General features: G+C 41.9%; 1 protein-coding gene across 3 annotated transcripts in view; it reads left to right on the plus strand.

Moving 5' to 3' along the window:
- ACSL5 (acyl-CoA synthetase long chain family member 5) overlaps positions 1–22,960 on the plus strand; it is a 56,611-nt gene extending 33,651 nt beyond the window's left edge. For 2 of the 3 annotated variants that reach the window (XM_004050107.5, XM_004050106.5), the window contains 16 exons: positions 3,021–3,120; positions 4,106–4,284; positions 5,066–5,098; positions 5,187–5,238; positions 6,059–6,132; positions 6,524–6,601; positions 7,741–7,875; positions 11,456–11,590; positions 12,420–12,515; positions 16,133–16,205; positions 16,487–16,575; positions 16,865–16,981; positions 19,924–20,067; positions 20,845–20,946; positions 21,375–21,446; positions 21,804–22,960. In XM_004050107.5, the coding sequence (XP_004050155.3) occupies positions 3,021–3,120; positions 4,106–4,284; positions 5,066–5,098; positions 5,187–5,238; positions 6,059–6,132; positions 6,524–6,601; positions 7,741–7,875; positions 11,456–11,590; positions 12,420–12,515; positions 16,133–16,205; positions 16,487–16,575; positions 16,865–16,981; positions 19,924–20,067; positions 20,845–20,946; positions 21,375–21,446; positions 21,804–21,944 (1,620 nt within the window). In that variant the 3' untranslated portion in view covers positions 21,945–22,960. The remainder of the gene's footprint in view (positions 1–3,020; positions 3,121–4,105; positions 4,285–5,065; positions 5,099–5,186; positions 5,239–6,058; positions 6,133–6,523; positions 6,602–7,740; positions 7,876–11,455; positions 11,591–12,419; positions 12,516–16,132; positions 16,206–16,486; positions 16,576–16,864; positions 16,982–19,923; positions 20,068–20,844; positions 20,947–21,374; positions 21,447–21,803) is intronic. The other variant, XM_019034715.4, reaches the window with a different exon arrangement.

Consider the following 22,960-nt stretch of genomic DNA (forward strand, 5'->3'; position numbering starts at 1 on the left):
TGTCTGTGTTATCAGCAAGGCTTCCAGTCGACAAAAGCCATTAGTAGTTAAGTTTTGGGGGAGTTAAGTTCTATGTGGATCTTGTTGAAAGTTCACAAGCTGTTAAGTCCCAGTTCTAATGCTAATACAAATATAAAAATATTCACCTATATTTTTAGGTGAATCTGCATACTCCATTCTTGTCATAGTCAGCCTCAATAGAAAAAGGTTCCCTTGACTCTAGTTTAGGAACTTAACACCTAATCTGATACAGTTAATCCTTGAACAACGTGGGGGTTAGGACCACTGCCTATTCAGTAAAAAGATCCACAGATAACTCCCCCAAAACTTAACTACTAATAGCCTTCCTTGCTGATAATGTAGGTAGTGGATTAACACATATTTTGTATGTTATTTGTATTGTATACTGCTTTCTTACAATACAGTAAGCTAGAGAAACGAAAATGTCGTTCAGAAAATGATAAGGAAGAGAAAATGTATATACTATTCATTAGGTGGAAATGGATCATTATAAAGGTCTTCATCTGAGTCATCTTTACCTTGAGTGGGTTGAAGAGGAGGGAGAAGAGAGGTTGGTCTTGCTGTCTCAGACCTGGCAGAGGTGGAAGAGGTAGAGGAGATGGAAAGGGAGGCAGGAAGTATAGGCACCCTCAATGTAACTTTTATTGAAAAAAAAAATCCACAAGCAGACCCTCACAGTTCAAACCCATGTGTTCAAGGAGCAACAGTATATTAGTCTGCTAGGACTGCCATAATCTAATACACAGACCATGTGGCTTAAACAACAGAAATTTATTTTCTCACAGTTCTGGAGTCTAGGAATCCAAGGTCAGAGTGTCAGCAGGTTTAGCTTCTCCCGAGGCCTCTCTCCTTGACTTGTAGACAGCCACTTTTTCATTTTGTCTTCACACGGCCTTTTCTCTGTGCACAAGTATCCCTCATGACCGTTCTTCATAGAAGGAAGGGATTAGGACCCCACACTTAAAACTTCATTTAACCTTAATTACTTATTTAAAAGCCCTATCTCATATACTGTCACAATGGGGATTAGGGTTTCAACATGAATTTGGGTTGGGCCGGAGGAGGGGTGACAGGGAGACAGGATTCAGTCCATAACATCTACATTGATATTTAAGGCCCATCACTAGCAGATTCCTACCTACCTTTCCAGTTTTATTTCCTGCAGTCTTCAAGCTTGCTAATGTGTATCCACACAATGATGTCATGCTGCCTGTATTAGTTCGTTATCACACTGTTACGAAGAAATACCTGAGACTGGGTAATTTATAAAGGAAAGAGGTTTAATTGACTCACAGTTCTGCAGTGCTGGGGAGGCCTCAAGAAACTTACAATCATTACGGAAGGGAAAGCAAACATGTCCTTCTTCACATGGTGGCAGGAAAGAAAAGAATGAGAGCAAACGGGGTGGAAAGCCCCTTATGAAATCAGATCACATGAGAACTCACTCACTGTCACGAGAACAATGTATTAGTCTGTTTTTATGCTGCTGATAAAGACATACCTAAGACCTGGAAGAAGAGGAGGTTTAATTGGACTTACAGTTCCACGTGGCTGGTGAGGCCTCAGAATCATGGCAAGAGGCAAAAGGCACTTCTTACATCGTGGCAGAAAGAGAAAATGAGGAAGAAGCAAAAAGTGGAAACCCCTGATAAACCCATCAGATCTCACAAGACTTATTTACTATCATGAGAATAGCACAGGAAAGACCAGCACCCATGATTCAATTACCTCCCCCTGGGTCCCTCCCACAACACGTGGGAATTCTGGGAGACACAATTCAAGTTGAGATTTTATTTTATTTATTTATCTATTTTTTGTGAGATGGAGTTTCATTCTGTCACCAGGCTGGAGTACAGTGGTGCCATCTCAGCTCACTGCAACCTCCACCTCCTGGGTTCAAGCAATTCTTCTGCCTCAGCCTCCCGAGTAGCTGGGATTACAGGCACATGCCACCACACCCAGATAATTTTTGTATTTTCAGTAGAGACGGGATTTCACCATGTTGGCCAGGATAGTCTCAGTCTCTTGACCTCGTGATCTGCCCACCTCAGCCTCCCAAAGTGCTGGGATTACAGGCATGAGCCACTGCACCCGGCCTCAAGTTGAGATTTGAATGAGTATGCAGCTAAACCATGTCAAACAGTATGAGGGTAACCACCCCCATGATTCAATTACCTCCCACTGGGTTCCTCCCATGACACATGGGGATTATGGGAACTACAATTCAAGATGAGATCTGGATGGGGACACAGCCAAACCATATCACTATTCTTTGTTCATTCAGTTCCTTCTTTTAATCTACCTCTACCTCCATAACCAAATCCTACTAGTCCTCTAAAGCCCTGCCCAGTTTTCATCAGTTTCCCATAAGCAGTCCCAAATAGCTTTGCCTCACCCTTGAAAGTGATCTCTGACACCCTAAGGCTCCTAATGCCTTCCATACCTCTTACGGATGGAACTTATCACACTCTGCCTTTGTATTCTGGTCTACCTTTGTATTGCAGTTGTCTCTGTGCCTTTCTTATCTCCCTTATTTAATTGTACTTTATAGCAGTATTTGCAACTGTCCCTATGGCCCCACAGTGATTTTTTTTTTTTTAAATAAAAGTCAACAACTAAGTAATCCCAGCACTTTGGGAGGCCCAGGTAGGCAGACAGGTTGAGCCTAGGAGTTTTATGCCAGAATGGGAAACATGGTGAAATCCTGTCTCTACAAAAAATGCAAAAATTAGCTTGACATAGTGATGTGTGCCTGTAGTTCCAGCTACTCAGGAGGCTGAGGTGGGAGGATTGCTTGATCCTGGAAGGTTGAGGCTGCAGTGAGCTATGATCACACCACTGCACTCCAGCCTGGACAGCAGAGTGAGGCACTGTCTCAAAAAAAAAAAAAAAGCAAAACAAAACAAGACATAAAACCAGATAGCATTTGTTGGCTGAATGACTGAACTAGTACTCTTCAGTGTGCCCTCCAGTCCTTACTTGAACTTCTCTCTGTACAGTGGATCATCTCCGAATTGGCTTGTTACACGTACTCCATGGTAGCCGTGCCTCTGTATGACACCTTGGGAACAGAAGCCATCGTACATATTGTCAACAAGGGTAAAATTTTGCTGTTACATTACAACTTGATTCTTTCTCAATGCTGAGTATTTCTTCAATTTCTGCTTTTTTGTTTATTTGTTTGTTTAAGCAAACTTGAAATGCTGTGGTCGGAAAATGTTCAAGTCTTTCTAGTTTTGTAGTACTTAGGATATAATTTTCAGGAAAGCTACAAAAAGCCATGAAGCAGAGATACACACAGAAAGAAGTTTCAATGACATGCTTCAGGGTGACATGGTATGATGATATAGAGACAAGACTACTCACTCTGAACACACTAGATAAAAGCCCAGAGAGTGAGCTTAATTGACTTAATCACAGTAAAGCTACAGATTTAATTTCCTACCTTTGTAAATCCAAGTCAATACAGTTAACCAGCATGTACCAATGTCCATGGTGAGTCTGCAGAAAATAATTGTCGTTGTTAGAGAAACAAGTCCAAATTTGATGGACAAGTAACAGCCCTTTCACATATCCAACATGTTACCTTCTGTCATGGGACTAGTAGATTAAGTGAGTATAGGTCCATTTGCATAGTAAACATCATTTGAAACTTTAAACATGTATCAAAGCAAATGCTAAAATTTAGAATTATAAAATACTTGTCAGCTAAAAATCGTATTTGCCCCCTCCTTTTTCTTCTATTCCCTACTATCCTCCTCAAAATAAAACACAGTGATAGAACCACACCTCAGTAACCTGTTTAGGTTATCTGAATGACTTCTTAAGCAGAAGGAATTCTGTGGTTCCTCTAGAAACTGTAAAATCTGCTGGCACAGTTCAAGAACATGTGCTTCTGTTTCAGTTAAGTTCATTTATCATCAATGGAATGTTTCAGGTTGTACATTATAAATCTGATTTGCAGGTGTAATCTCCTTTGGACACCTGTTAGCTTTGAAAACTTTTAAAACCTCTTCCTTCTTGCAAGGCAATCAGGTACTTAGCAGAGAGAGGGAATGACCTCTGGTTCTATTTTGGCTTTCAGCTGATATCGCCATGGTGATCTGTGACACACCCCAAAAGGCATCGGTGCTGATAGGGAATGTAGAGAAAGGCTTCACCCCGAGCCTGAAGGTGATCATCCTTATGGACCCCTTTGATGATGACCTGAAGCAAAGAGGGGAGAAGAGTGGAATTGAGATCTTATCCCTATATGATGCTGAGGTATGGATCTGAAATTTAGCTTGCAGCTCCAATGCTGGTCCAACACCTTGGGCAACTTGCAAGATACCTTCACAAGAGGACAGGGTTCTTGTTCTCCAGGGGTGGCACGTGAGGAGTAAATTAGACTCATGCTGTGAAGCTCTGAGAATAATTTCCACAAGACAACTTTGAAACTCATGCCAGGAGAGGACAAAGTTCTGTGGCCAGCTGTATGGACTTCTAAGTGGATAATATATAAATAGGGGTTTAGTAATAGTTAAAGGATGTGGCTCCTGGAGCCAGGCTGCTTGGGTTCACATGCCAGCTCCACGTCTGTTAGTTAGGCAACCTTGGGCAATCTCATCTCCCTTCTCTCGGTCCGTAAAATGGTGATAAAAATAATCACTACCTCACAGAGGTCTTGTAAAGAGTTAGCTTAATTCATATATGTAGATTTCTCAGGGCAGTGATGGATATGTAATAAGCTCTGAAAATGTCAGCTATTCATTTCTTTCGAAAAAGATTTAGTTAGGGCCCTAGATGACTGAAACTTAAGAGTACAATGGGAAGTTTGAACATGCAATCTACCCTCTATAGGTAGATGATTTTCTAGAGAAATCTTATGCTCTTCCCTGGGGCTTCCATTGTTCCTGAATGTTGGCTTCTGGTCCTGATCCAGGTTGGAATTTTGCTTATATTCCCATAGAGATGTTCTTACGGGAAAGGGAGGGAGAGGGCCACATTTATCACAGTCTGTCCATCTCAACTAATGTCTTTCTTTCTTGGTTTTCCATTCATATAGAACCTAGGCAAAGAGCACTTCAGAAAACCTGTGGTAAGTTTTCTTCTGCCTGAATTTGAGCCTTGCCATAGTCAACTCTCAAAGTTCATGGTGGAATAAGCCCTTGTGCTTCCTCCTCCAGCCTCCTAGCCCAGAAGACCTGAGCGTCATCTGCTTCACCAGTGGGACCACAGGTCAGTGCCCATGAAACTGAACCTTAGACCCCTGGTCAGCCAAGAACATGGCTTCAATTCTTGGCCACTGGTAGGCTGGTAAATACTCCCTCTAAAGAGCCCTATACTTAGGGGCTCACAGCCTAAGGCTTCTAAGTGTGAATTCCCAAATGGAAAAACATAAACATAAGTAAATACACTTTATTTAATATACTGGGAGGTGTTTACATTCAATAGATTTCAGGGGTCTTAAAGATGATGTCAGAAAGTCCTTTCCCCTGCCCCCACCAACCCACGACTCTCTTGATTTGACACCGCTGGAATGGTTTCATTCAATCAAGATAACTCAGTGATAGTTCTCCATAAAGGGCTTCAACCCCACCCTACATCCACCCATCTGTTAGAATGCTTAATAGTTTTTAATGTGGTCCATCATGGTCTACAGTTATATTCTTTCTAGTATGCCCAGTTTATAAGGTTTATAACCATATTACTAGATAATATTGGTAGATCTGGAATTCCAAACATATAAACAGCATGAGATGTGGGGCAGAGGGACAAGGAGGGTTAACTTGAATTTTTCTTTGCAGCTGTGCTTCTATCTGAAATCATGGCTGTGCTCTGCGTAGTAGTAGAAGGCCAACGATGCATTCAGCAGTAGAATCTCCGGGGGCATTAATTATTCCTAAACAGAGGCATATACCATCCACAAAAAGACACAGTGACAGGAAATGCTCTTGGCCTTCTGGAATAAAACCAATTGAACCTAGTTTCTTTCAAGGCCAAAGGCTACCTATTAGCTACATAAAGTATCTTTCTCTCCACCTCTTATTTCCTACAGGTGACCCCAAAGGAGCCATGATAACCCATCAAAATATTGTTTCAAATGCTGCTGCCTTTCTCAAATGTGTGGAGGTCAGTGGTCAGTTGAAAAAGAGGCTCTCATTAAAATGTGAATCTGTCATAAGATTTTTGTTTTTGAGGTTAGAGCAGGCAGACACACATACACACACACACACACACACACACACACACACACACACACACACACACATTAAAGGCCAGAGTGTGGACAAACACCAGTGTGTTCTTTGTGTAGAGGACTGTACATTTTCAAGCCTTGGTCTTTTAGGATCACTGCAAATTTCTACACTATATGCAGTTCAAGGCATCTCAGATCTACACAGTGTATGCCTATACAGCTGTCTGTGGTAGTCCTGGGAGGAGGTAGTTTTAAAATCTCCATTGGAAATGAAAGTTGGCATTAATCTCATGTTGCCTCCTCTTACTTCCCTGGCCTACATAGCATGCTTATGAGCCCACTCCCGATGATGTGGCCATATCCTACCTCCCTCTGGCTCATATGTTTGAGAGGATTGTACAGGTGAGTGTTCTGTGTTCCTAGCAGTACGTGGCAAGGGGGTCCTGACTTGCTATCACATGTTTATTCCAAAGGCAGCTACACAGTATTTACTGTCCTTTCTCCGGTGTGAGAGGCGCAGGCAAGGAGTTGGCTCATGGGAGCCCTAATCATGGCATGGCCCCTCATTTCCTGCAGAGTCTTCCTCTGCTAAGTCTGCATGTGTCCAGGGAGGATAGTACTTGCTCCTGCCTTCATGGGGGTGTGTGAGTCTAGTGACATCACAGCTAGGAGCTTACTATCTATCTGCCCTTAATTCTGAGCTGACACAAGACATTGTCTTCTTTTTAAATTTTATTTTGGTTAGAATTTTTGAAAAGATCTAGGATTAGAGAAAAGGAAGTTCCCTACAGAGGATCAGGGAAGGAGCATTTGATCTACGTAAGGTGTGAGATGTCCCCCGCGGCGGTTTTTGCACCACACCTGAGTGTGTAAGGTGGTGCTGTCAGCATGGTGCGCACCGGAGGAGGTCTGCTCTTCTGTGAGTGGACTCCAGGCTTTTCAGGCTATTTTGAGGCTGATTTGAGAACCAAGAGCCGTGTCAGCCTTTCAAAAACGCAGGTAGTGTGGTTGGAAAGTTCTCTCTCTGCTCCTCGCTACCCCCAAATGCCTCTTCAACAAGCTCATGGTTGATGCCTAAAATGCCAAAATGCAAGATTCAGTTCTTTGGGCTAAAGTAATGATATCTGATTCATAAAAAAATTGATTCTAAGAAACCTTAAAAAATATTTTAACATAATTTATGAAATTGTGATGGTCTTACGATTGAAGGCAGGTTCGGCTTTAATTGGCAGTGCTTTCTTAGTGCCACATAATGAATTGCATCTTACAACGGATGATTATCGTAGACTGTCACACAGACCTGTGGTGGAGTCTGGGGGACCACACAGTCTCAATATCTGTCTTATCTGTCATGCCACCACAACAGAAATAAATGTCCATCCTTTCTTGGGGGAAGGTTGTCAGAGTCCTGAATTGGGAGGGAGGTGCTGTGCAAGAAAAGTGTCTGTGTGCCTCAGCCCACTTCCCAAATTCCTTCCAAGACAGGTCCCCACTGAAGGGGTTGTTTGCCTCTAAGCTCTATAATTTGGTTTTGTTTTCAGGCTGTTGCGTACAGCTGTGGAGCCAGAGTTGGATTCTTCCAAGGGGATATTCGGTTGCTGGCTGATGACATGAAGACTTTGAAGCCCACATTGTTTCCCGTGGTGCCTCGACTCCTTAACAGGATCTACGATAAGGTACTAACTTTCAGCTGAAGGGACAGTCTGTGACTTGGGCCTGCACGAAGGAACTCTGTACTACTATGAGATTTACTCCACCTCTACCTCCACCCTCTACAAGTATCTACGTAAAGCCGTGTGTAAATACAATCCCTGCCAGGTGTGGTGGCTCACTTCTGTGATCTCAGCACTTTGGGAGGCCAAGGCAGGCAGATTGCCTGAGGTCAGGAGTTCGAGACCAACCTGGCCAACATGGTGAAACCCTGTATCTACTAAAAACACAAAAATTAGCTGGACGTGGTGGGGAGCACCTGGGATCTCAGCTACTCGGGAGACTGAGGCAGGAGAATTGCTTGAACCCAGGAGGCGGAGGTTGCAGTGAGCCAAGATCATGCCACTGCACTCCAGCCTGGGCAACAGAGCAAGACTCCATCTCAAAAAATAAATAAAAATAAAATTTAAAAATGAAAAATAAATAAGTGCAATCCCCTTTTCCTTGGATAAGATGACTTGGACCTGATCTGAAGAAAGCTTGACTAAGAGACTTGGGGGGCCCCTCAGGGTTCAGCAGACATCTTGGGAAGTTGTTCCCTTTCTGAAGTGCCAGGCCCCATGATATACATTTCAGATGCATCCTCTCATTGAATCCTCACAAAATCATAGTAAATCATACTTACACCTATTATTTCTAACTTATGATGAGGAAAATGAGCCTCAGAGGTTAAATAACCTGCCCAGAGTCACATCTAATAAGGGGTAGGGCAGAATTAAGCTTTCAGTAGTCGTGTTTCAATAGTCATGTCGGCTAGTCATGTTGATGACTAGCACTGCTCTATTTTTCATTAGAAATTACAGAATGGTGATTTCTATAATTCTGTCTTCCTCTTGCATTCATTAGCTGAGATTCTTCTGTAAAACCTGGTGAATATTTGATTCTTTTTATTTATCAATCTTCAGAAGAATGGATTTGTGCCTCAGCAATCTTCAAAAGTAGCCAATGAGATTTTCTCTTTGTATTTTTAGGAATTCATAATTTTCAGATTTTTTTTTAAATTTCAGTGATTCTTTTTTTTTTTTTTTGAGACAGAGTCCCACTCTGTCACCCAGGCTGGAGTGCAATGGTGCGATCTCAGCTCACTGCAACTTCCGCCTCCTGGGTTCAAGTGATTCTCTTGCCTCAGCCTCCTGAGAGCTGGGATTATAGGCGTGCACTACCACACCCGGCTAATTTTTTTATATTTTTTAGTAGAGATGGGGTTTCACCATATTGGCCAGGCTGGTCTCGAACTCCTGACCTCAAGTGATCACCCTACCTCAGCCTCCCAAATTGTTAGTCTTTCTTCTTGATCTTCTAACTGCCCCATCGTGGCAGTTGGGAACCCTCATCAAGTTGCTCATGTGTCCTTTTGACAATACCCCTGTAGCCTCTGACAGCTTCCTTGGTTTCTGGCACAAGATGTCTCAACCTCATCTTGTATATTTCTCACCCAATTCTTAGAGTGTCTGATTGCTTCAGGGAGCCGTTGAAGCTATTTGAACCCAGGCAATATAGTATGTGATGATTCCTCGGGCTGGGATCCGTGAGGAAGTAATGCATGGCCATTCTTCACATGCTTTGGAACCCTCCCCCACCTCCCCAACCACCTCCGAGATTTTAACTCTTCCTTTCACTCTTAGGACTCTCAGCAGATGCTAAATGGGCTCCGGTGACAGGGCAGGCAGTGTTCTAGCAGAACTGATAACAATTCCAGCAGTTTCTTACCATGCTACGCAATTAGTAGATTTGGTTGTTGTTATGGTTTTTGTTCATATGTTGTTGTTGTTGTTGTACATTTTTTATTTTTCAGAGATAGTTATTGTATAACATAATACCTAATACACAGTTCACTTCTGGAATGTATTTTTTTTGTTGCTTTGTTTTTGTTTTTGAGACGGAGTCTCGCTCTGTCGCCCAGGCTGGAGTGCAGTGGCGCGATCTCGGCTCACTGCAAGCTCCACCTCCCGGGTTCATGCCATTCTCCTGCCTCAGCCTCCTGAGTAGCTGGGACTACAGGCGCCCACCACCACGCCCGGCTAATTTTTTGTATTTTTAGTAGAGACGGGTTTTCGCCGTGTTAGCCAGGATGGTCTCGATCTCCCTGGAATGTATTTTTAAAATGAAGGACTTTATTAGCACACGTCTCTAATACTAGCTCTTTGTCAGTGACTTGTTGAGGGAGGGTGAGTCTTGTGAATGTTGAAGAAAGATAAATCTCTTTTAGTTGAGGGAGATTTCAAGAATGACATGATGCAGCAAGCATTTGAGCATGGATCTTGGAGACAGATGATGACATACTGGTACAATGATAATGTTATAGGCATAAGAAGATGCTTATGTCCTAGAGCACAATTTACATTAGAAGATGAAAATTGTCACCCCTGCTTGGCTGGAGGCCCAAAAATGGGGTTATAAACATGGAAGATGGATGGAGAGGGATTCTTCAAATTTTGAACAAGAAAAAAGACTTCAATTGCCTTGAATCTGACTTCCAGTAGGGTGGAATCTTGAAAGCCAGATACAGAGTTCAGGACTAAATTTTGGAAATAAGGGGTCACTTTGAGCTGTACTTGGGGAAGCTCTCCTTCGGCAGGAGTGTGGTTGATGGAATGTAGGGTCACAGTGAGGTCAGAGTCAGGGAGACCAGGGAAATCATGCGAGCTGGAAAAATGGTGTCAGAATTAAGCCCAAAGGGAAGAAATCATTTTAGTAGGAAGGTAGGAAACTCTATTGGGGTTTGTATGGTGTGGCTAAAGACACCTTGTTTATAGGGAAGGGTGGGAATTCTCCAAGTTCAGTTATATAAGCATCACAGAGGGAGAGAGAGGAAGACATGAAACTTGTTTTAAAAAATCAGATTCCTGGGCCGGGCGTGGTGGCTCACGCCTGTAATCCCAGCACTTTGGGAGGCCAAGGCGGGCAGATCACGAGGTCAGGAGATTGAGACCATCCTGGCTAACATGGTGAAACCCTGTCTCTACTAAAAATACAAAAAGCTAGCTGGGCTTGGTGGTGGGTGCCTGTAGTCCCAGCTACTCAGGAGGCTGAGTCAGGAGAATGGCGTGAACCTGGGAGGTGGAGCTTGTAGTGAGCCGAGACGGCTCCACTGCACTCCAGCCTGGGCGACAGAGCGAGACTCTGTCTCAAAAAAAAAAAAAAAAAAAAAAAATCAGATTCGTAGGCTGCCCTTTGACCTACTAAATCAAAAGCCCTAGAAGTGGTGCCCATTGAGCTGTGTTTTTTGTTTGTTTGTTTGTTTTAAATCTAGTACCCCCCAGGTGACTTTGTAGGCAGTCCCTCTTTATCTCAGTTGTCAAGTTGTTTCCCAAGGACTAAAAATTGGGGCAGGAAGTGGGAGGACTGGAGCTCTGCATTAAGTTCACTTCTTTCTGAGCATGGCCATAATTCTCTGGGCTCATCATTATTCAGCAATCCAATTCATGACTGTGAGACTGTGAGACCACTTCCTTATAAAGCTAGAACACACTGTTTCTTGCTCACTAATGGCCTTGATGAGTATCTCCAATAGGTTTCCAACTAAAAGGAGCTATCACTCTGCAGGTACAAAATGAAGCCAAAACACCCTTGAAGAAGTTCTTGTTGAAGCTGGCTGTTTCCAGTAAATTCAAAGAGCTTCAAAAGGGTATCATCAGGCGTGATAGTTTCTGGGACAAGCTCATCTTTGCAAAGATCCAGGTAGGTTGGGCAGGTCCCGGACTGAAGCAGGCAAATACCTGGGCTGCCTTCTGACTCCTTAGACCTTGCTTTTCCTCTGCTGCTTGAGCGTCACTTTAACTAGAGATCCTTTCAGACTTTGTGTCCACTGCCTTTTGAGATCTTTCTTGTACCACTTTACTACTAAAGGGAGTAGGTTTAAAAAAAAAAAAAAAAAAAAAGCAGGCTGAGTGTGGTGGCTCACACCTGTAATCCCAGCACTTTGGGAGGCCTAGATGGGTAGATCACCTGAGGTCAGGCGTTCAAGACCAGCCTGACCAACATGGTGAAACCCAGTCTCTACTAAAAATACAAAAATTAGCCGGGCGTGGTGGTGGGTGCCTGTAATCCCAGCTACATGGGAGGCTGAGGCAGGATAATCGTTTGAACCCAGGAGGTGGAGGTTGCAGTGAACTGAGATAGCACCACTGCACTCCAGCCTGGGCAGTAGGGCCAGACTCTATCTCAAAAAAAAAAAAAAAAAGTTTTATTTAGGTTCTAGCACTCTCTCTTATTTTCTTTGGTAGTCTGTTGAGATTATAAGCAATTTGAGGGGCTGAAGAATACAAATTATTTGAGAAATATATGGCTTCTGGTCCCAGCTATGGATAGTGATGACAATAATAGCTAACATTTTAAGTGCTTTTCTACAATCCAGACTGTATTCTAAGTGCTTTGTAAATTAACGTGAGAATTGATGTCAGTTTAAGTCTCATAACAACGCTGCACAGGCTATTATACCCACTCTACAGTGGAGGAAATTGAAGCCAAGAGAACAGGTTTTAGTATGTCTTTTGTTTCCACTGAACAGGACAGCCTGGGTGGAAGGGTTCGTGTAATTGTCACTGGAGCTGCCCCCATCTCCACTTCAGTCATGACATTCTTCCGGGCAGCAATGGGATGTCAGGTAAGCCAAGCACCTTCTTTGAGAATAGGCTATTTTACTTTTGCACAAACAAGCTCACTGTTTAAATAAAAATGAAAACAACTAAAAGGTACCAAAATGAAAGTCACCTAAATTCTCAAAATCCAAAGAAAATATCCTTCTAACCATCTCTTCAGGCATCTATGTGTAGAAACCTTCACATAAATAAAACCAGTGCTCTAAAACACTTGTTAATGTTGCTCCTTGTCAAATAAAGCTCAGCATCATTTTAATGATTTCGCAGTAGTTTACTGAATGTAGTTGACCCTTGAACAATGCAAGAGTTAGGATTGCCTACCCCCATGGCAGTCAAAAATTCATGTATAATACTTGACTCCCTAGCCGGGCATGGTGGCTCATGCCTGTAATCCCAGCACTTTGGGAGGCCGAGGCGGGCGGATCACGAGGTCAGGAGATCCAGACCATCCTGGCTAACAAGGTGAAACCCTGTCTCTTCTAAAAATACAAAAAAATTAGCCGGGCATGGTGGTGGGCACCTGTGGTCCCAGCTACTCGGGAGGCTGAGGCGGGAGAATGGCGTGAACCCGGGAGGTGGAGCTTGCAGTGAGCTGAGATTGCGCCACTGCACTCCAGCCTGGGCAACAGAGCAAGACTCCATCTCAAAAAAATAAAAATAAAAAAAATACTTGACTCCACAAAAACTTAACTACTAGTAGACTACTATTGACTAGAAGCCTTATCAATAATGTAATTAATCAACACATATTTTGTATATGTATTATATACTGTATTCTTACAATAAAGTAAGCTAGAAAAAAGAAAATGTTATTTAAGAAATCATAAGGAAGAGAAAACATATTTACTATTCATTAAGTGGAAATGGATCATCATAAAGGTCTTCATCCTCACTGTCTTCATGTTGAGTAGGCTGAGGAGGAAGAAGAGGAGGGGTTGGTTTTGCTATCTCAGGGGCAGCACAGACAGAAGAAAATCCACCTATCAGTGGAGCTGTGCCATACAAACTTGTGTTGTGCAAGGGTCAACCGTACCCAAATAACTAATCTCCTATTAATGGACACGAGTTGCTTATGATATTTTTCATTGTTATAATCAATTAATAATTAATCTAGAATAAATCCACGCAAGAAGGGATTATTGGGTCAAAGTGTATGTATCTGTGTGTGTGTGTGTGTGTGTGTGTAATAATGTATATTATCAAACTTTCTTCCAGAAAGATCTTTTTTGCACATTTCTGCAAGTATACAAGGCCTTATTTGCCCACGCTCTTGCCAGTGACAGACTTTATCAGTCATTCAGATATTAGCTAATCAGATAAATGAAAAATCTTATTATGGTTTTGTTTCTTTTATTTACACCAAACATCTTTCTATTGCTTATTGACATGTATATTTCATCCATGAATTATTCTATTACTTCCTTATAGAAAAACAGGCAAAAGATAATTTGGTCCTTTTTTATATTTCTAAGAGTTCTTCACAGAGTAATACAGGTTGAGTATCTCCCTATTTGAAATGCTTGGGACTAAAAGCGTTTTGAATTTTGCATTTTTTTCCAATTTTGTAATGTTTGCATTATAAAACAGTTGAGCATTCTGAATCTGAAAATCCAAAATCTGAAATGCTCCAAAAAGCATTTCCTTGGAATCCAAAAAGTTTTGGATTTTGGAACATTTTGGATTTCAAACATTTGGATTAGAATAGTCAACCTGTAATATTAACTTTTGTCATGTTGGAAACATTTTTCCTGGTCTCATCATTTTTGCCCTGTGTATTGCCATATAAAAATTTCCAATGTTTTTATAGTCAAACTAAATAATCTTTTCTATTTGTAGGTTTTAAACTGCTTAGACAGGACTTCCTAATCCCCAATATTTCATAAGACTGTTTCACCCTTATTTTCTGGCAAACTTACCATTTTCCATTTTTTCCTTTTAAGTCTCAGTTCCACCTGAAATTTGTCCAAGTGCTTGGCCATGCATATTGTCTCAATTTTCACCCAGATGGATAATTAGTTCATTCATTCAACCAACCATGCAGAGCATGAACAAAACAGGCACAGACTTTTCCTCATGAGTTCCCTATCTGTATAACCACAATCAAAAGAGACTCCAGATTGATGCCAAGGCCTGAGGTCCTTCAAATTAGCATCCTCTTAGCCATTTTTAATACTGTCCTTTCCTTAAGCCCCTAAAACCAATAGATCAGCAGGTCCTGTTGCTAACTCCTTCCCGAAATGTCTTCTCTAAGCCTTCCTCTCTCTCCCAACTCTGCCTATCACAGGCCACACCCCTCATTGCAGCAGCCCATGAACTTGTTTCCTGCCCCCAGCCTCTCTCCAGTCAAGATTATCTTCTATACCAAGGATTGGCAAATTGCAGCACTGGCTAAAACTAGTCTGCAGCTGGTTTTTATTTTAAAAATATTATTGAAATACAGCTATGTCCATCCATTTATATATGGACTGTGGCTGCTTTTGTGCTATTTTGGCAGAGTCAAGTTTTGAGTCAGATACCAGATGGCTCACAAAGTGGAAAATATTTACTATCTTGGCCTGTACAGATAAAGTTTGCCCACCCTTGTTTTATATCATAGTGGGGGCTATTTCCCTTAAAAAATACTACTCCCTTCTTCAGTTCCTTCAGTGATGCTCCATTGCTTGGGGTCAAGTTCAGTTGCTATTGGGTTGCACACCACTTAGTGAATAACTTACATGTTCCCACCTACTTGAAATGCTGCATTTTCTTTTCTTTTTTTTCTTTTGAGATGTAGTCTCGCTCACTGTGTCACCCAGGCTGGAGTGCAATGGCACAATCTCGGCTTTCTGCAACCTCCGCCTCCTGGGTTCAAGCAATTCTCCTGCCTCAGCCTCCTGAGTGGCTGGAATTTTAGGCATGTGCCACCAGGTCCAGCTAATTTTTGTATTTTTAGTAGAGATGGGGTTTCACCATGTTGGTCAGGCTGGTCTTGAACTCATGACCTCAGGTGATCCTCCCGCCTTGGCTTCCCAAAGTGCTGGGATTATAAGCATCAGCCACCATGCCTGGCCAAACTGCTGCATTTTCATATAAAGTTCTATGCTTTGGTCTATTTCCAGACCCTTTTGGTTTCTGAATGGCCAGAAGGCTTGGTAGTAAATACTTTGCAGCTTGGGTATGAGTTCAAGGTGTTTTGTTTGTTTGTTTGTTTGTTTGTTTGTTTTTTGAGACGGAGTCTCGCTCTGTCACCCAGGCTGGAGTACAATGGCGTGATTTCAGCTCACTGCAACCTCTGCCTCCCAGGTTCAAGAGATTCTCCCACCTCAGCCTCTCAAGTAGCTGGGATTACAGGCACCTGCCATCATGCCCAGCTAATTTTTTTCTGTATTTTTGTAGAGATGGGGTTTCACCATGTTGGCCAGGCTGGTCTCAAACTCCTGATCTCAGGTGATCCTCCCGCCTCGGCCTCCCAAAGTGCTGGGATTACAGGCGTGAGCCACCACCCCCTCCAAGTTCAAGGTTTTAAGACACTAAGTGGTCTCGAACCCTTAGAGACCTTGCTTTCCTCGTGTCTTGACCATAGCACGTGGCCAGCTCACACTTTATCTTGAGTAAGTCTAAAAGCTCTTCTTTGGTTTCCCAGGTGTATGAAGCTTATGGTCAAACAGAATGCACAGGTGGCTGTACATTTACATTACCTGGGGACTGGACATCAGGTAAGTCCTCCATCTGCTGGGCAGGAGGTGCCATGGTTGGGAGAAAGGTTCTAAGTGAACTAGGACTTTGGAGTTTAGATAACTTCAGTTCTCTGGACTAATGTGGCAAATGCAAAATTCAAGTTTTGGGTCCAGGCCTGCCTATCTTGGCTAGTCTGCATTGGTGCCAGGTGATTTTTCAGTCTTCCTCTTCTAGAGTCAATTCATAAATATCTTAGAAATGTACCTGGAATTATCACCATGCAAGAGTTTCTCAGCTGATTCAGCATGGTATGTTCTAGGTCACGTTGGGGTGCCCCTGGCTTGCAATTACGTGAAGCTGGAAGATGTGGCTGACATGAACTACTTTACAGTGAATAATGAAGGAGAGGTGGGTAGGTCATGCCCTGTGGTCAGACAGTCATGGTGGGGAGGTTTATATCAGAAAGAGCAAATAATTGTAAGCAAATTTGGATTTGGCCCCTTTGAGATCTTTAGCAAAGAATTAAGCATTCTGAACTTCACTTTCCTATCCCCTATAGTGGAGACTTAGATCTGGTGCTCTTCACAGTGTAGTGGAAGGCATCAAATGATTTAAGGGGAGCAGGTGTTTCATAAACTGCCCACGCTGGGAGGAGCAGCCTTTGCTAGTGTCACCGCCTTGTATGTCTGCTGTGCAGATCTGCATCAAGGGTACAAACGTGTTCAAAGGATACCTGAAGGACCCTGAGAAGACACAGGAAGCCCTGGACAGTGATGGCTGGCTTCACACAGGAGACATTGGTCGCTGGCTCCCGGTAGGTATATCATCAGAACTCCTGGAAGTCTATGCTAATGGACTGAGAAGAACTATCTGCTTATACCAAGAGGTGCAGAAATGCAAGTAGGTTAATCAGCTGAGGCAGCTGGAGGGGATTAGGTTTGTACCCTACCTGGCTTATGACTTCCTCATACTATCCAGAGAAGAACATACAGACTGAGGTGGTGGATCACCTGAGGTCAGGAGTTCAAGACCAGCCTGGCCAACATGGTGAAACCCCGTCTCTACTAAAAATACAAAAATTAGCTGGGCATGGTAACGGGCACCTGAAATCCCACCTACTTGGGAGGCTGAGGCAGGAGAATCGCTTGAACCCAGGAGACAGAGGTTGCAGTGAGCCAAGATTGTGCCACTGCACTCCAGCCTGGGTGACAGAGACTCTGTCTCAAAAAAAAAAAAAAAAAAAAAAAAAAAAAAGAACATACAATTGAAAAAATCTAGGTTAAGTTTAAAAAAGGCTGGGCATGGTGGCTCACACCTGTAATCCCAGCACTTTGGGAGGCCGAGGCGGGCGGATCACAAGGTCAGGAGATTGAGACCATCCTGGCTAACACGGTGAAACCCCGTCTCTACTAAAAATACAAAAAATTAGCTGGGCGTAGTGGTGGGCGCCTGTAGTTCCAGCTACTCGGGAGGCTGAGGCAGGAGAATGGCTTGAACCTGGGAGGCGGAGCTTGCAGTGAGCCAAGATCACACCACTGCACTCCAGCCTGGGGGACACAGCGAATCTCTGTCTCAAAAGAAAAGAAAAATATATATATATATATATATATATATATATATATATATATATATATATATATATATATATAGGCTGGAAGTCTGGAGATTTGTGTTCTGGTTGCAGCTCTTCCATGGACCAACAATATAAAATTCTGAGAAAGTAATTTAACGTATGAATAGGAGCTGCCAAAGCTAGAAAGTCTTTCTTAAAAAAAATTTTTTATACAGATGGGATCTCGCTGAGTTGACCAGGATAGACTCAAACTCCTGGCCTCAAGCAATCCTCTTTCCTTGACCTCCCAAAGTTCTGGGATTGCTGGTATAAGCTACCACACCAGAAGTACTGCCAGAGAGTACTTTTGGTATTTTGATCACACTGTTACAGAAGACACCAAGATGTAGACCAGTTGAAGTGTTTTCTTCTTGCCTTATTCCTTATCGAATATACAACCAGCAAGCAGTAAGTCAGTGATCCTAGCATTGTTTTTAGACCCAAACTGAAGGTGGGATTCTTTAATAGGTCAGGTAGACCTGCACATCAGAGTTGGCATGGGTCCCCTGCAATGGAATAAATTTGCCACCAGCCAAGGAAAAATTAGGTGACTTCTCTAGGAAAGGGGAAGGGAGATGTACTACTCTGTCCTTTTTTTTTTCTTCCCTTAACTTTTCTTGAGGCAGAAGTTGTGGTTTGAAGCCAAGTGTGGCAGCTCACGCCTGTAATCCTAACACTTTAGGAGACTGAGGAGGGAGAATTGTTTGAGGCCAGGAGTTTGAGACCAGCCTGAGCAACACAGCAAGACTCTGTGTCTACCAAAACAAAACAAAACAAAACAAAACAAAAACCCAAAAAACTTTCGTTTGATAATGCCGTTGGTCCACAGCTTTTGCCTCTTATGAGTTTCTTGGGATAAATATCCTCCCTATTAATTCACAGGCATATCAAAACAAGGAAGAAGGATTTCTAAATCAAGTGTTTGCAGAGGCTAGTGTTTGTCTCTCATTGACCTTCACAGCCCCTTTCTGTGGAAGATACAGAGACATATTTTTAGCATAGCTTGATAATTAGCAGTAGTTGCTATTAGCTTTCCTAAGAAGAAAGGAAATTATTGCAAGGGCAGTGATGGGATTTTCCAAAAGATCTTCCCTCTCAAAAGTTTTGTCTTAACTATGTGCTGGGGAAGTGGGAATGTCACTAGAACTTAAAACTCCTTTCTTGCTCAATCAATATTTAAGATTTAAGTGAGATTTAAGGAATGCTTGACAATGTAACTTTTAAGAACACTGGTCCTAACGATGCATTTTATTGATTTGGGTTTGGTAGTATCTTGCTAATATATTTGTTTCTGTCTAGTAACAGAATTAAATAACACTCTAATAAGCCTAGGATGTTATTAATAGATATGTCCCCACACCAGGGTTATAGAAGGCTGCACCTTATTAATCACTTTCAGATAATGAACGTTAGGCTGAATTGATGGCTAATTTGTCAGGTTGGCCTTGTGATAGTTCCAGTGTTGGTTTAGTTAGTCGTCCTACTTAGGGTGTTAGCATGTGGATTGTATTTGCCATTTGTCCCAATTCTACAATTCAAATCCCTAAAGACCTAAGCTCCTCAGACCAATTAGTTCAGAGAAATGAAGCTGCAAATGACCTTTGGTGGCTGGTCAGAGTCTTCTCAGCCCTGTTGCTGTCCTAACAAACCCAGTAATTGAGTTGCTTGATTAGCACAGTGGAGCTGTTTGAGCCTGCTCCCGGATCTAACAAGGAGGAAAACATAACAGGGAGTCAAGTGGTGGGAGAACTATTCAAATCAAATCAAAAGTCTAAACAAAAGACAACACCTCTATTTCTCAGAGTTCTGAGAATGAACTAATTGGAAATTAGTGATTGGAAACTGAGAGCTGCGCAATTTCTTCCTTGGATGAGGCATCAATTTGCATAACTCCAGTAGATCCAGGAGACTTTCTCTAAGGCTGCGCATTGACTCTCCACATAGATATACAGTAAAGACAGGTTCTTGCTGCATGATGCTTCCCTCCCCTTTCACCAAAGCCAAGAAAGAGAAATGAAAGACAGCTCAAAAGTCTCTGGAGAAATCAGCTTTAGAGAAGAAAGATGACTGTGACTTCACCACTCTCCCCACTGATATCATCTCTGTGGCTCAGAAATACTGATACTTTTATCTGTCTCATGTAGAATGGAACTCTGAAGATCATCGACCGTAAAAAGAACATTTTCAAGCTGGCCCAAGGAGAATACATTGCGCCAGAGAAGATAGAAAATATCTACAACAGGAGTCAACCAGTGTTACAAATTTTTGTACACGGGGAGAGCTTACGGGTAATATATCATTTTAACAATAGCCCATTTCAGTCACAAACCATGCTGGTTCTTGTAGCTACAGGAAATTTGTATAGTTGGGTTCAGAATGAGAAGACCCAAGCTTATAAAACTAAAAAAAAAAAAAAAAATGAAGTTACATTCCAAACCTCAAATAAGGCAATTTCAATTAAAAAAATTTCAAAACTATGATGGACGTTGTACACAAGTCAGTAGAATTGTTTAGAATGGCTATACCAAAAGGTAATGATTCAGTAAAAAATGAGCTCCACATTGCACTTAGTTCCCATTCCTTAAGGAGTTCCTTAAAGCTATGTTTAAGAGCAGTATGTATAAAACAACAAACTGTTGCAATATGTATAAAGCAACAAACAAAAGTTTGATCAACAAACTGTTGTTTTATACATACTATGCTTAAACGTAGCTTTAAGGAACTCCTTATCCCAAAACAACAAACTGTTTTATACACACTGTGCTTAAATGTAGCTTTTAGGGGACAAGGGGAGAGTTGACATGGACAAGCCAGAGGTGCTTTAAGCTTAATGTTGAAGGATCAGATTTGAATGGAACATCTTTGTAATGAGATATTGAGTGGGAAAATGGGATTACAGTTCCATGGGTGTTGAAAATATATGGTGAGAAAAGAACACTAGTACTGGATTTAAGGTTTTGGGGAAATAACTATTACAATGACATAATTCTGCTTTATTTAACTACTGGGGGACATCCCTACATGACTTCTCTCATACCCTTGCACCTTTTATTTCCTTTCCATAGTCATCCTTAGTAGGAGTGGTGGTTCCTGACACAGATGTACTTCCCTCATTTGCAGCCAAGCTTGGGGTGAAGGGCTCCTTTGAGGAACTGTGCCAAAACCAAGTAAGTCTTGCCTAGGAAAGCTTTATGCACACCCATGGGCCCATCGTGGAGGAGAGGATGCCTCACCGGTTCCTGCATCTGTCACAAGTGGCTGCAGCCCAAACAGACTGAATAGTTTTATGAGACTCGGGGATAGGATGGAGAGTTTAAAAAATAAAACTCTCTTTTCTATTTAAAATAATATGTTCATTGTGGGAAAAGATTGGGAAAGAAGAGTAAAAATGCTATTCAGAGAAAACTGTTAACACTTAGATGTGCCTTTTCTTCTCAGTTTTTCTTTCAATATTGGGCATATAATGTGCTTGTGCATAGTTTTATATTCCTGCTTTCATACTGCACGGCTTTGACCGGCACTTTGAGTTGGTTCATGCTTAGCCCTTCAGGCTTTTTGAAACAGCCATGCTTTAAGTGATGTTTTGTATTCTTAGGTTGTAAGGGAAGCCATTTTAGAAGACTTGCAGAAAATTGGGAAAGAAAGTGGCCTTAAAACCTTTGAACAGGTGTGTACTACCACGGATGTTATACTGGCCTCTTGTCAGAAAGTTTTGTTTAAAGTTTCCATCTAATGAGGTTTAAATGTATAATTTCTAAGGAATTGATTTTAGATTTTGTGCCATTAACTACAAAATGACCTTTAGTAGTTACTTGTACAGTCCCTTTTTTTTGCTGTTTATTGTCCATTCTCCCTTCTCCCTACTCATTACTTTCTTAAATTATGTTTGTGGGAATGGGCATGTGTTACTGTTACCTTTACCCTTTCACTGCATCAACCTCACTTTCTTCACAGAGCACTCGGGGGCTCTGCAGAGAAGTCCAAATCACTAATGAGCATGGGTGTGTGTGTGTTCATCTTCCAGGTCAAAGCCATTTTTCTTCATCCAGAGCCATTTTCCATTGAAAATGGGCTCTTGACACCAACATTGAAAGCAAAGCGAGGAGAGCTTTCCAAATACTTTCGGACCCAAATTGACAGCCTGTATGAGCACATCCAGGATTAGGATAAGGTACTTAAGTACCTGCTGGCCCACTGTGCACTGCTTGTGAGAAAATGGATTAAAAACTATTCTTACATTTGTTTTGCCTTTCCTCCTATTTTTTTTTAACCTGTTAAACTCTAAAGCCATAGCTTTTGTTTTATATTGAGACATATAATGTGTAAACTTAGTTCCCAAATAAATCAATCCTGTCTTTCCCATCTTCGATGTTGCTAATATTAAGGCTTTAGGGCTACTTTTACCAACATGCCTGTCTTAAAGATCCCAGTTTATGTTCTGTGTCCTTCCTCATGATTTCCAACCTTAATACTATTAGTAACCACAAGTTCAAGGGTCAAAGGGACCCTCTGTGCCTTCTTCTTTGTTTTGTGATAAACATAACTTGCCAACAGTCTCAATGCTTATTTACATCTTCTACTGTTCAAACTAAGAGATTTTTAAATTCTGAAAAACTGCTTATAATTCATGTTTTCTAGCCACTCCACCAACCACTAAAATTTTAGTTTTAGCCTATCACTCATGTCAATCATATCTATGAGACAAATTTCTCTGATGCTCTTCTGCATAAATTAAATTGTGTACTGAAGGGAAAAGTTTGATCATACCAAACATTTCCTAAACTCTCTAGTTAGATCTCTGACTTGGGAGTATTAAAAATTGGGTCTATGACATATTGTCCAAAACGAATGCTGTTCTTAAAGCATTATTTACAGTAGGAACTGGGGAGTAAATCTGTTCCCTACAGTTTGCTGCTGAGCTGGAAGCTGTGGGGGAAGGAGTTGACAGGTGGGCCCAGTGAACTTTTCCAGTAAATGAAGCAAGCACTGAATAAAAACCTCCTGAACTGGGAACAAAGATCTACAGGCAAGCAAGATGCCCACACAACAGGCTTATTTTCTGTGAAGGAACCAACTGATCTCCCCCACCCTCGGATTAGAGTTCCTGCTCTACCTTACCCACAGATAACACACGTTGTTTCTACTTGTAAATGTAGTCTTTAAAATAAACCATTACAGATA

This window comes from Gorilla gorilla, chromosome 8 (assembly GCF_029281585.2).
Source record: "Gorilla gorilla gorilla isolate KB3781 chromosome 8, NHGRI_mGorGor1-v2.1_pri, whole genome shotgun sequence".
NCBI classification, from domain to species: Eukaryota; Metazoa; Chordata; class Mammalia; order Primates; family Hominidae; genus Gorilla; species Gorilla gorilla.